Below are 13,873 nucleotides of genomic sequence, written 5' to 3'. Positions count from 1 at the left end.
GAATTTGAGTTGTTACAAGGAGCACTTAGTGGCATATCTCCCCAAATGATAGAGTCTGCTAAAGGGTAGTTATTATTATTAATATCTGCATTGATGGCTTTCGTTAGATAGTTCTTTTTGTAACTTTCTGTTTATGAAAATTTTCTTCTGTTCCCCTTATATTGCAAATTTTATTTTTTATCGTCTGTGGCTCGCTGACCAGACACCTCTGTTCTCTTGCCTCAGTGGGCAAATGTGCAGTGTTTAAAATTTCTTTCCGAAAGCATTGCTCTGACGCTGACCAGGACTGTTTGAGCGCTGCTCGCTTCGGATTATGGTCACATTTAGTGCCACTGTGTTTCCGATGCTGCAATGGCAAAGCTGTGTCTTACAGCAGCATTAAGAGCACACAGGTCGGGCTAGAAGGTCAACGATGCCCCTGACCTGAACTGTCAATCAATTTGGAGCTTCCGCCCTAGTAATCAGGAAGCTGACTGGCTGGAGTGTGCTCCTGGTTTAAAGACATGGAAGTTAATCTAAGGCCACGTTCATATGTTCAGTATGTGATCAGTATTTGGCATCAGTATGTGTAAGCCAAAACTGGGAGAGAAACAAACAAAGAAACAGTATAATAGAAACACATCACCACTATTGTATATCTACCCTCTCCTGGTTTTGGCTTACAAATACTGATGTGAAATACTGACTAAATACTGATAGTGTGGCCATAGCTTCCGAAGTACAATACATCTTGATAATATTATTATTAAATAAACTTAAAAATATGTTTTCAATTCTCTGACCAAGTGTAGTAAGCATCCCCTGTCCCTCAAAATAAATACAATTAGATGACTGAAATGACCAAAAAATGCAAAATTTGGAATAAAATGTAATTTTCTTAAGCATGAATGGGTTAATTATTTATCAGTCACTATCATGGTTGAATTTACACAATGCATTCACTATTGGAAAAGCACACATACTGTACACTTATGCCGGGTTCACATTAGCGTATCTGTGCGCAGCGTAGGCCTGCATAAAGATCCGCATGCTTCTTGGGTACCTATATTTAACATTGTGTACGCAGGGATATGCATTAGCATCAGTTTGTATGCAGATGCGTCCGCGTGAGTCGTTTCGCGATGCCCACCGAACACAACATGTTGCACTCTTTGAGGCGTCAAATATGCGCAGGCATGCGCATGCGGATGAGTGCATCAAAACAACGCATTACTGTCTATGAGAACGCATTGGTATGCAAGGACATGCGTACGCATGCGTTCGATGCGCATACGTACTTTAGACTGAGCATGTCCAGAAAATGATTTCACCACCTGTAAAATTCTAGATCCAAAATTCTACGGGAAAAGCATTGTCCGCACAGCCCTTTTCCCTAGGAAATATCGAACGCATGAGCATAAACAATGCAAACGCATGCAAAAACGCATACAAATGCATGCACACGCAGCGTTTTTTTGTGTGTCATGCATAAGATGCGTTTAAATGCGTTTTGGCATGCATTTGCGCATGCAGATGATACTTTGCCCACAGATACTCTAATGTGAACTTAGCAGTAATGAGCGAGTGTACTCGTTGCTCTGGTTTTCCCGAGCATGCTCGGTGGTCTCCGAGTATTTGTAAGTGCTCGGAGATTTAGTTGTTGTTGATGCAGCTGCATGATTTACATCTGCTAACCAGCCTGAGTACATGTGGGGGTTGTCTATTTGCTAGGGAATCCCCACATGTAATCAAGCTGTCTATCAGCTGTAAATCATGCCGCTGAGGCAACGAAAACGAAATCTCCGAGCACTTACAAATACTCGAGCAACGAGTACACTCGCTCATCACTAGAACTTAGCCTTATGTACATTTTATTGGTCCTAACAGTATGTATAAGACTGAAACATAAGCCATTTCCATTACAATGTGTGTCACCCAACTAATGTGGGTGAAAGAGAAAGTAAAATACAGTATATAATTTTTCCTTCTTACGGTGACATGAGATGGATTCTGGACACTTTTTAAAAATGGTTTGTAATGGGAGCCAGGAGAAAATCCCTGCTAGACATTTCTCTTGAAATAAAAAAAATAAATAAATGTCCTTTTCCGGTGTTCATCTGTGGTTATTGTTTGGCTGCAGATGTCACATACATTGGGTATATATACGTGCTGTATTCTCTGCAGCCAATATAAACAGGGAGCTTATGGAATGCGGCACTGGGGCTACCAGGAGTAAAATGGTGAGTATATCTTATTTCACTATTTTACATGTATTGCTGCCCGTGTGCAGCTTTTCCATTGTCTTAGGCTACTTTCACACTAGCGTTAACTGCAATACGTCGCAAATGCGTGGTTTTGCCGAAAATACGCATCCAGCAAAAGTTCTTGCTGGATACGTTTTTTCGTCATAGACTAACATTAGCGACGCATTTGCGACGCATTGCAAAACGTCGCGTCCGTTTTGCGACGCTTGGGCGTGTGGTAGCGGACCGTTGGGAGAAAAAAACGTTACATGTAACGTTTTTTGCTCCCGACGGTCCGCTTTTTCCGACCGCGCATGCGCGGCCGGAACTCCGCCCCCACCTCCCCGCACTTCCCCGCACCTCACAATGGGGCAGCGGATGCGTGGGAAAAATGCATCCGCTGCCCCCGTTGTGCGGCGGAGACCACGCTAGCGTCGGGAACCTCGGCCCGACGCACAGCGACGGGTTGTTCCCGACGCTAGTGTGAAAGTAGCCTTAGACAACCCCTTTTAAAAAAGACTGGTTAGAAAAATGCAAAAAGGCTCTATACACCTATGACATTGAGAAAATGTTTTCTTTCTACTTTAAGTCTTCATTACTTTATCATTTCAGCCCATGGTATGTGAAGATTTCAATCTGTTCCTAGTTTTATACTTGTGGATGTGTCCTTCTCAGTAATACATGCTGGATGCAAGTTATAAGTGTTTAGGGTGCTGAGATTGTTCAGTAAAGCTTTAATTTGCTTCTACAGCCCTTTAAAGAGAACGTGACAGCACAATTTTGTAATGTAAAGACATTGCTGTTTTGGTGCTGTAATACAGATTAAACTGATATCTTTGGTGGCAAAATCAGCGCTGTTTTTTAAACACCATTTGAACTCCATTCTCCAGGCAATGAATGACCTGCCTCTGCTGTTTGAAATCTCAGCTGTGACCTGTCATTCACAGATCGGAGGCAGGCGGAGCTGCTGGGGAGTCACAGACAGGGAGGAGAAGACCCCATGCACAGTCCAACCCCTGTGCACTGAAAGCTAGCAGAACACTTTAAATGATGATTAAAAATAATAACAAATAAGATTTCTTCACCAAAGGTATCAATGTAATCCATATTACAGCTTCATGCTGCTTAATCTGCAGGCAGCAAGAAGCAGAGTCTGGCTCCAGCGTTTATGAGAAAATATAGGTAAAAGATCTGGTCGGGGAATCATATTACACAATATATATAAAACACCCTATAGGGATATAAAGGGAATCCAGGCAGGGGTCTCTGGGAGGTAGTACAATAAACCTAACACTCCCCCTAGTAGGCCCTAGAGTTTGACGGCCTATCTAACAGCGGAGATTGGCACCCTAATTTTGTGATGTGGTGCCCACTTTACTATTGGAATACCTTTCTGTTTTGTCCTTTACTTAGGGGCTTAGAGGCCTCTCCTTGTGAATCTCCCCCAATTTTTTAATGGCTTTTTCTTAACAATCCTTTCTAGGCTGTGGTTATCCCGGTTGCTTGTGCACTTTTTTCTACCACACTTTTTTCCTTTTACTCAACTTTCCATTAATATGCTTGGATACAGCACTCTGTGAACAGCCAGCTTCTTTAGCAATGACCTTTTGTGGTTTACCCTCCTTGTAGAGTGTGTCAATAACTGCATTTTGGACATCTGTCAAGTCAGCAGTCTTCCCCATGTTTGTAGAGCCTACTGAAACAGACTAAGGGAAAGGGATCTTTTTAAATGCTTAGGAAGCCTTTGCAGGTTTTTTAATTATTCTAATTTACTGAGATAATGACTTTTGGGTTTTCATTGGCTGTAAGCCATAATCATCAACATTAACAGAAATAAACACTTGAAATAGATCACTCTGTAATGACTCTATATAATACATGAGTTTCACTTTTTATATTGAAGAACTGAAATAAAATAACTTTTTCATGATATTCTAATTTTGTGAGAAGCACCTGACCTGTACAACTTCATTAGTCGTTATTGCAGTGAGATGTTCCTAAAAATAAAACTACGTTTTAAAAATCTGCTTCATACAAAACCAGGTGGTTTTTAGGGCAGCTCCAGTTTGTATATTAGTTTTTCCCCTCCTGCACAATTACAGCCATTAAACATTACTAGGAAACACCTTGGCTGTTTTTTCCATTGAGTACTGCAAAACAATTACCCATATAAACAGTTATAGGAACATGTTGTCCCCCCAAACGTGTCTTTTTGCAAGGTTATGTATAGTACAAGACCTAAAGGGACAGCTCAAGACTTCACTTTTGCTAATTTTGGAGTCTTGTGTAATGCATGATATAATACAAAGCATCAATAAAATAGCAACACTGTCAAATATATAGCAATAATAGAAGAATCATGTCCACAAGTGTCACATTCATAACATCCATGGAATGAAAGCAGCAGAAACATGGATGTTATTACTGTAGGATTTTTTTTCATTATATGCAAAACAAATATATACCGTAAGAACAAATTGTTACAATGTATCATTCTTCAATTACTTCAGTAAGAATGAACAGCTGAAATAACCATATCCCAGAGAGATTAAATTGATCCAATAGTTGAACGATAAATCCTAAAATTCCAGATGACAAATTAGTAATCTGGGAGAAGGATTCTGCAGAAGTGCCCTGACAGAGAAAGTGCAATTATCTAGACTGTTTCTTTGGAAGTGCATGACTAAGAAACATCAACTTTGGTGTTACAAGGGGGAGATGACAGCTACATTTTCTGGCACGAAAATTATAATGTTCTATGATTTTGAAAAATTTATGTTAGAATTATCTATTCTATAATATGAAAAAATGAAATGGATTGTCCCCTAGTTTAAAGTTAACCTTAAACCCTTCCTGACTAGTCCATTCGCCATTTTTGCTCTATTGGTCTTTCTTTTATCTTATATTTTCTTTTAAAGCATAACCACCAGTTTAATTTTTCCTTCAAAAATCAATAGCACACTTTCATAAATCAATAGGACACATGAAAATAAACAACTTTGTAATATATCATATTTAAAAAATTTGCTTCTCTCTCTGCAAAAATTGATCAGTCATTATCAAAATTCTCAATTCTGTGGTAAAATCTGTATTCAGTGAAGGCAGACTTTCCGATTACTGAGATAGGAGATGGCAGAATTTTTTTTCTTTTATTCTTTTTTTTCTTTATTTTTTGTCCCTTCAGGAGACTTACTGATCGCTCATTCTATATACTGCATTACAATTGTATTGAGCCAAAGTACATTCTCTTATGAAGCCCATCCACAGTCTGGGCTTCACAGGAGGACACATATAGCAGCCATGAGGGCCTTCAGCTGGCCATTCGCTACCCTGACATCCAATAGGACTAATATTTAAGTCAATTACATTTTATTCTTTGATTTGACTCACTCTGTCTACTTTTAGAACTTAAGTAAAAATCTGATGTAGTTTTAGGACAAATTTATGAAATAATGTGGAGAATTCTGAAGGGTTGACAAACTTTCAAGCAGCACGGTAAATAAGACCTAATAAATAATGCAAGTGACGCATTGTACAATTGATAGTATAAAATTGCTGAACTGTTGATATTGTCTTAATTGTCATGCACTTTGTGGTGTCCCCTTCACAATGGCCATGTATTCCTTCACCAATTTATTGCAGTTCTAAAGAATAGGAGGATCCAGTAACTGTCCCCAGCACTCTGGTATATTTTTTAGATTTCTGGAACATGTTCATACTTTGATAATAGAGCAAAAGACCAAGGCGCTAAAATGGACAATAGCTAAACGTTACTCCAGTGATCATCAGAGGACTAAACATGAAGAGACTAAAGGTACCTTCACACGAAACGACTTTGTAACGATATCGCTAGCGATCCGTGACGTTGCAGCGTCCTGGCTAGCGATATCGTTTCGTTTGACACGCAGCAGCGATCAGGATCCTGCTGTGATGTCGCTGGTCGCTGAATAAAGTCCAGAACTTTATTTGGTCGTCCGATCGCCGTGTATCGTTGTGTTTGAAAGCAAAAGCAACGATACCAGCGATGTTTTACACTGGTAACCAGGGTAAACATCGGGTTACCAAGCGCAGGGCCGCGCTTAGTAACCCGATGTTTACCCTGGTTACCAGCGTAAAAGTAAAAAAAACAAACAGTACATGCTCACCTGCGCGTCCCCCGGCGTCTGCTTCCTGACACTTACTGAGCGCCGGCCCTAAAGTGAAAGTAAAAGCACAGCGGTGACGTCACCGCTGTGCTGTTAGGGCCGGAGCTCAGTCAGTGTCAGGAAGCAGACGCCGGGGGACGCGCAGGTGAGCATGTACTGTTTGTTTTTTTTACTTTTACGCTGGTAACCAGGGTAAACATCGGGTTACTAAGCGCGGCCCTGCGCTTAGTAACCCGATGTTTACCCTGGTTACCCGGGGACCTCGGCATCGTTGGTCGCTGGAGAGCGGTCTGTGTGACAGCTCCCCAGCGATCAAACAGTGACGCTGCAGCGATCGGCATCGTTGTCGCTATCGCTGCAGCGTCGCTTCGTGTGAAGGTACCTTAAGGCACAATGGAACTATTGAGCATCAAAAAATTAGTAAACCCCGTTTTTTGGATAAAATTCTAGATACTCTCTTTTGACTGGAAATAATTTCTAACAACCTTTAGATGGAAATGTAGAATAATTAGAACAATCCATAATGTGTCTGCATCTCGCAGCCTTTCATATGGTACAAACTGTAGACAAACAATAACTAGAAGTCACAGAGATAAATCATACCAACTCTTGTGATCTCCTCCTGAGAGGTTTCAACCAAAGCTTCCTCAGTGGATTTCAGGTCATCATTGTTGTCCATTTCTTCTTCATAATTATATTCTACCTCTCTTTCAGCATATTCTGCGGGTTCTTCTGTTGTTTCAATCTCCAACTCTTCATACACCACACTTTAAAAATATCCAAACAGCTTTTATTACTGCATGATTTATATTTTGCCACCATTTTACTCCATGTAATAGAATTTTATGACTATTAATTCAGTTTAAAGCATTTATAGAAAATTAAAAATAAAATGACATTACAGATGTGCTCTGTAATTTGGGAAGGCCTTCTAGATAGGCAACTTCAGCAGATATACATATTATGTTTTTACTCAGTATGGCCACTAAACTAAATATAAATATCACATTTTATTAAAGGGTAACCATAATATTAATTATTGAATCAATAGTACACATGAAAAACAATCAACTATGTAATATATCTTATCAGAAAAAATGCTCCTTTCACTTCCTAGATTGATCTTCCACTCACAATTCATTGGTAAAATCTATTAATCCTATACTTAGTGAGGGCACATTTTCCCATTACTGAGATGGCAGTTGGTGCTTTTAAAAATGCATCGAGTCGGGAGGGCAGCAGATGGAGGCAGACAGACATTCGGCTGCATAGTCTCCTGAAATGAGTTACTATTCTCCATAGAACTTTATAAGCACCAACTGTCATCACCTATTTTATTAATGGGAAAATTGAGAATTTTGAGAGAGGAGAAGGGAGCTGATTTTTCTAATAAGATACTGTATATTACAAGGTTTCTTATTTTTGCGCATACTGTCCATTTAAGGAAAAAAATGTAAAATGACGATTAATATTAAGTTGTTCTACACTAAAATATGTGCTTAATCACATATACAACCATGATGCAACTAAATGGGTTGTTCAAAGACACTAACAGTTTTCATTGGATTCCAAATGGAAATAAATCAAACTTACTAATGTACTTTAATTGTGAAATCTTTATGGATGCTGGCTGTCGCTGTCTGACTAAGATTATTAGCTAAGCCGAGCTCTTTCTCAATTAAGCCTAATGCAGATACAGATAAGGAGGCTGGCTTTGCTAATCACCTGAGATAGAAAACCAGCCTCCTTAATCACATAACCAACACTGAGAGGGGAGGGAACTCGCTGTTTATGTTGAAATGACAGGGGAATTAAGGCGTCTGAGACCATGTGATTGGTATTAAAATCAGGCCACCTACAAAAAATTCAAGTTTTTTGTCTTGTACACAATTTTCTTTAGAAACTACAATCAACCATTACTGCGTGGCTGTGCAATTCTGTGAAGCATTTTTTTAAAGAAAATATGGCAAAAATGTGGAAAAAACATGCAGCCAAAGCTATATAAAATCATAGCCAATCATCAGCCTTTTTAAGCAAAACCAGGTGCAACAGCATTTTTTTAATCTCCACATGCAATAATAACAGGTCTTCTTGTCCATGAAGAAGATCTGCAAGTTCCCCTGACGTGTTAGTTTCAGTAATAAAACTGCTCTGTAGTTAATGTAAAGATATGCTATTTTTTATGGTGTGAGTGCCATGTTGCCTACAAATATGCTTCACTGACAAGGAACATGATAACATCCATTCATGTAAGACATAGCAGATTATCTACAGTATAGCTGTGTTTGTGTGTTGAGGTTTTGTTGCAAAGTTCTGCCATTATTTTTACAAAAATAGTACACTTTTTTTTTCTATGAGGGACTTTGCTGTGAATCCAGCAAAACCACAGCAGAACTCAGGATTTATTTTTATGATACAGAATGGTGAAGAATGTTACCCTCTGTACTGAAAGAGGGAAATCAAAGGTGAAAATGTAATTCTAACATATTGGGCATGGTATCAATTTATAAAATCTCTATCATGCCCTAAATTTTTCATTGTGTCCACTATGTGTGGATGAGGCTTTTAAAACTCTTCAACATTTTTTGTATTGGCAGAACAACCCAGAAAGTCCACAACAAACCCGTCACATCTGAATGAAGACTCATAGAATATAGCAAAATATTTGCCATAACAAATATAAAAGAGAAATTAAGTACCAGTATATGAAAAACTACACATAAAAGTCTAAATATCCTATTACACACCTTTCTGTTAAAGAGAAAACAGAGTCCCCGCGACCTTCACATTCTCCTTGAAAAGCTGGAGAGGGGTAGGTGTTTATGTCATCTGAAAATAATAATCAGTCATTAACTTTTTCAGAATTGGACAAAATAAATTGCCCCATTTAATATAAAGCTAAATTCCTTAACAGTAAACCTACATCTCATACTTTGTGAAGCCTTATTCCTGGCACAGAACTGCAATATACTGGAAATTATTGAGCAATATAATGTTAATTATTTTGGAATTTTACACAATCTACAGCAAAGGACAAAGCAGAGATAACCAATTAGAAAATTCCTCTGTGTAAAAAACAATAAAGTTATAATTACAAATTTGATATAAAGATTTTATTTTGATATTTACTCTCTACTTATACAACTTTGTGTATATTTTTTTTTAGAATTGTTTAAAAGTATGTCACAATCCCTTGAATATCAAGTCCAATGGAAGACACATAGAAGGAGTTTCATTCTTAATTAATATTAATATTTCCTAAAAGTGTATAATTCATTATGCTTTGATGGGCGAACCATGAATGTTCGGACCCAGAGCATTTGGCAGAACATCTAAAAACAATATTTGGTTCGGGTACCAGAACAGTACCCGAACCCTATTCAGATGAATGAGAGGCCGGAACATCAATTGATTGCCATGCCGTCCTCTGCCGACAGCGTGGTAAACATGGGCTCTGATTGGCGGTAAGATCATTGATACGCTCTTTGGCATTGGCATATCACCAATCTGTGATGTGGAGGAGACCACAGCCCAATACACGGTATTTTGCTTTTGAAAACGCCACATGACCTTCCCAGTGGTTTTTCTATTTAATTTTTTTTTTTTTCATTTTTTTTGTCTTAAATTGTTTATGATATGCTGCAATAGGATGATAAGGATTAGAGATGGGCGAACCCAAACAGTAAAGTTCGTGGACCGTATCGAACACCTAGTGTTCGTGCATGGACACCAAACATGGACATCTCTAGGAAGTCTGTGTTACTGTTCGGGTTCAGATTCCCACACAGTCATCTGTGTGACAGCGCGAGAACCACCGACGGCTCTGATCGGCAGTAAGATCATTACCACCAGAGAGCTGCAGTTCCCACACTGTCAGATGACAGTGTGAGCCAGCAACTGTGACCGGCAGTAAAAAGGTTACCGCCGGTCAGAGGCAACAGCTGATGAGAGAGTACTACTCTCATCAGCCTACGCCTTCTGCTGATGGGAGTATTTATTAGCCAGAGCCTGTGCTATAAATAAATTAGTTAGTTAAAAAAATAATGTTGGGTCTTTTTTATTTTTGATAACCAGCACAGGCAAAGCTGAGTATAACTTTGCTTTTTTATTTTTATTTCAAATAAAGGCGTCTGTGTCATTATTTCAATTAAAGGATCGGGTTAGTAAAGTGGGTGTCTTATAGATGCCTCTCTTTTACTAACCCCAGTGCTTGATGTCAGCAGCCATAAAACAGAGCTGACATCAGATATATATATATATATATATAAAACATATATTACCCCACTTGCCCCAGCACCAGGGCAAGTGGGAAGAGCCGAGCAAAGCACCAATATTGGCGCAACTAATAGAGGCGCTTTTTGTGCTGCTTAGGTTGGGGGGAGCCAATATCCATGCCCCTTACCAGTCTGAGAACACCAGCCCCAAGCTGTTTGCTTTAGCTTGGCTGGTTGTCAAAAATGGTGGGGATCCTACATAATTTTTTAAAATTATTTGTTTAAATAATTAAAAAAACCTGTGTGGGACTCCTTTATTCTTGATAACCAGCCATGATAAAGCTGATAGCTGAGGGTTGTATTCCAGAGTTGTTACTTTTGCCAGCGCTGATTATAGAACAGACACAAGTCATTTTTAAAACGTATTTATTTATAGTACAGGTGCCGGCTGATGAATACGCCCATCAACGGTGGTGGGTGTCTGTTATCTGCGACAGCAGGGGTAGGCAAATGAGAGTAGTACAGAGTACAGAGTACTCTCTCTATCTTACCGCCTGTGACCAGTGGAAACCTTTCTATTGCCAGTCACAGATGCTGGCTCACACTGTCATCTGACAGCATGGGAACCGCAGCTCTCTGATCTTACCGCTGATTAGAGCCGCCATTTTTATCGCTCTGTCACACAGATGACAGCCTGGGAAACAGCCAATGTTTGGGGTACTGAACCCAAATAGCAAAATGAACTTCCTGGAGAAGTCCGTGTTTGGGATTTGTGCATGTATACTAAGTGTTCAGTATGGACCCCGAACTTTACTGTTTGGGTTTGCCCATCTCTAATCCTTATCATGCTGTTACAGCACATCGTAAATAATCTAAGACAAAATAAAAGAAAAAATATGAAATGAAATTCAAAAACCACTGGGGAAGTCAAGTGGAGTTTACAAAAGCAAACTACTATGTATTGGGCTATAGTGTAGTCTCCTCCACATCACTGATAGGCAACATGCCAATGCCATAATGATGCAAGAGTGTATCAAGGGAATAGAAGATGGATAGAAAACCACACTTCTTAGAGGGAGATATATTGCAGGGTTATATCCAGATAGGGTATATATCCAGATGGTTTCTATCTGTTATCCTGATAACCTGTGATGTCATGTTCCTTTGATATTAATTTATATCAGATGTATCTGATTTTAATGTGTACTATTAAAGGTTTATTTTTGTATTTTTCATTTAGTTACTTGCCCGTATATATATGATTCTGTATGCATTCTATATCAATGGTGAATTAGGCTGTTATATATGGGTATAAGTTTTAGATTTTTTTCTGAAAGGAAATCTTTAACTTGGGGCACAGACACTGATTCCAGTAATATATTGCTTGCTGGTCTGCATTTGTGTTGCTTTTTATAAAATCATTAGTTCACCAACAGGAGATTATCAACAATTGACTAGTAAACCTGCTGCCCGAAAGTCCCACGTCTGACTGACAGCTTTCTGTGTATACTGTGCATAGGCAAAAAGCTGCCAATCATTGTTGTGAGGGGATATATAGAGCTCACCTTTCAGAGAACTAGTTGATGTGCAGCAGAGAAAATTGTTTTTTTCTTCTCAAAACTGCAGCAAATAGAAAAGTAAATTATGCATCACTGGAATCAGTGTCTCTGCCCCCTACATCATGCTGCTCTCAGGTGCGATAGCAAGATTTGGTGAAAAAATTCCCTTTAAGCATGTTTTAAGAAACTGTAAGTAACTGTGTAAAGGAAGCCTAAAGGATCAGACCTCACCTGTCTTAAACCGTTAATCCAAATGCGGTTAAAGTGTCATTATGCTCACTTGCATAGACGATGTCTGTCAACTTTCACATTTCAAAGCATAGGAAAGGTATACAAATTGATCTTAAACTACAGTATATAAAAATCCTCTTTAACCAATTAACCTAATGAAATTTTAGTTAGAAACTATAGTTCCAAACTGAATAAATGTTAATTATGTTCAGAATTCACTAAAAGTGGAAACTCCCTTAACTGCTTCTCGTAATGGCGATTTTCCATTTTTGCACTTTCATTTTTTCCTATCCTTCTTTGAAAAACCTAACATGTATATGTTTTTCTTCTTCACTGTACAAGGGGTTGTTTTTTGCAGAACGACTTGTAGCTTTAAATTACACTATTCATTTTTTTGTTCAATGTACTTTTTATCTGGTTTCAAATGTGATTTTCATATTGCCCACACCTGTTACTTGCCACAGGTGAGTTTTAGTGAGCATCACATGCTTGAAACAAAGTTGTTTACCCACAATTTTGCAAAAATTGCAAGAATTTTGCAATTCTAGCATCTTATATTTTTTCATGATGGCATTTATTAGGTGGGATAATTATTTTTATATTTTGATAGACCAAACTATTGCACATCTCGTGTTACCCAATGTGTTACATTTTTAAAATTTATTTAGTTTTAACAAGATAAAATGTGATGACAAAACTGTTTACATTAAAAAAAAACATTTCTATATATTTAAAAAAATAAAAATAACCAATTAGAATCACACTACTTTCCATACGAGTGATAAATTGTCTTATTTATTTTTGAAATGGTAATTTATTTGTCTTTTTGATGCTTTATATTTAATAAAAGGTATTTTATATACAAAAACTCAAGTTCTCCTAATTTCAAAATCAATATTTAAAAAATTGTTTGTTTTTTTACTTTACTTCTTAGTTTTCTTAGGTGAATTGAACCTGTGTTCCCTAAATTGCTTATACTACATACTGCAATATCATTGTATTGTAGTAAGCAGTAATAATCACAATCTACAGGCTCCATAGGAGCATTGTCATGGTAGTTATTGGGCCTTCAAGCCATATGAAGCCATTAGCACCCCACTATTGCATTTGCACAATTTAAATGCCGCTGTTAGAGATTGACAGGAGCAGTTACCGTATATACTCGAGTATAAGCTGAGATTTTCAGCCCACTTTTTTGGGCTGAAAGTGACCCTCTCTGCTTATACTCCAATCATTGTCAGCAGGGGGGTTGGCAGGGGAGGGGGAGCGGCACGGTGACATACTCACCTGCTCCTGGCGCTGTCCCTGCATGTCCCATGGTCTCTGGGAGCCGGCGGCATCTTCCTGTGTTCAGCAGTCACATGGTACCGCTCATTAAAGTAATGAATATGGACGCATATTCATTACTGTAATGAGCGGTATGTGACCGCTGAACACAGGAAGATGCCGCCGGCTCCCGGAGACCACCTGACAGTGAGACGCTGCCAGGGACCGCGCCGGGA

The 13,873-nt window shown here is 38.7% G+C and overlaps 1 protein-coding gene across 1 annotated transcript in view; it reads right to left on the bottom strand.

The window, feature by feature from the left end:
- Window positions 1-13,873, bottom strand: part of LOC143783231 (collagen alpha-4(VI) chain-like) — a 307,945-nt gene that overhangs the window by 49,074 nt on the left and 244,998 nt on the right. The window contains exons 39-40 of the mRNA XM_077271649.1: window positions 9,115-9,196; window positions 6,971-7,134 (exon numbers count right to left, since the gene is read on the bottom strand). Coding sequence (XP_077127764.1) covers window positions 6,971-7,134; window positions 9,115-9,196 — 246 coding nt within the window. The remainder of the gene's footprint in view (window positions 1-6,970; window positions 7,135-9,114; window positions 9,197-13,873) is intronic.

This window comes from Ranitomeya variabilis, chromosome 6 (genome assembly GCF_051348905.1).
Source record: "Ranitomeya variabilis isolate aRanVar5 chromosome 6, aRanVar5.hap1, whole genome shotgun sequence".
Classification (NCBI taxonomy): domain Eukaryota; kingdom Metazoa; phylum Chordata; class Amphibia; order Anura; family Dendrobatidae; genus Ranitomeya; species Ranitomeya variabilis.
The sequence above is the reverse complement of the archived record's forward strand: the minus strand, read 5'-3'. Positions and strand labels throughout refer to the sequence as shown.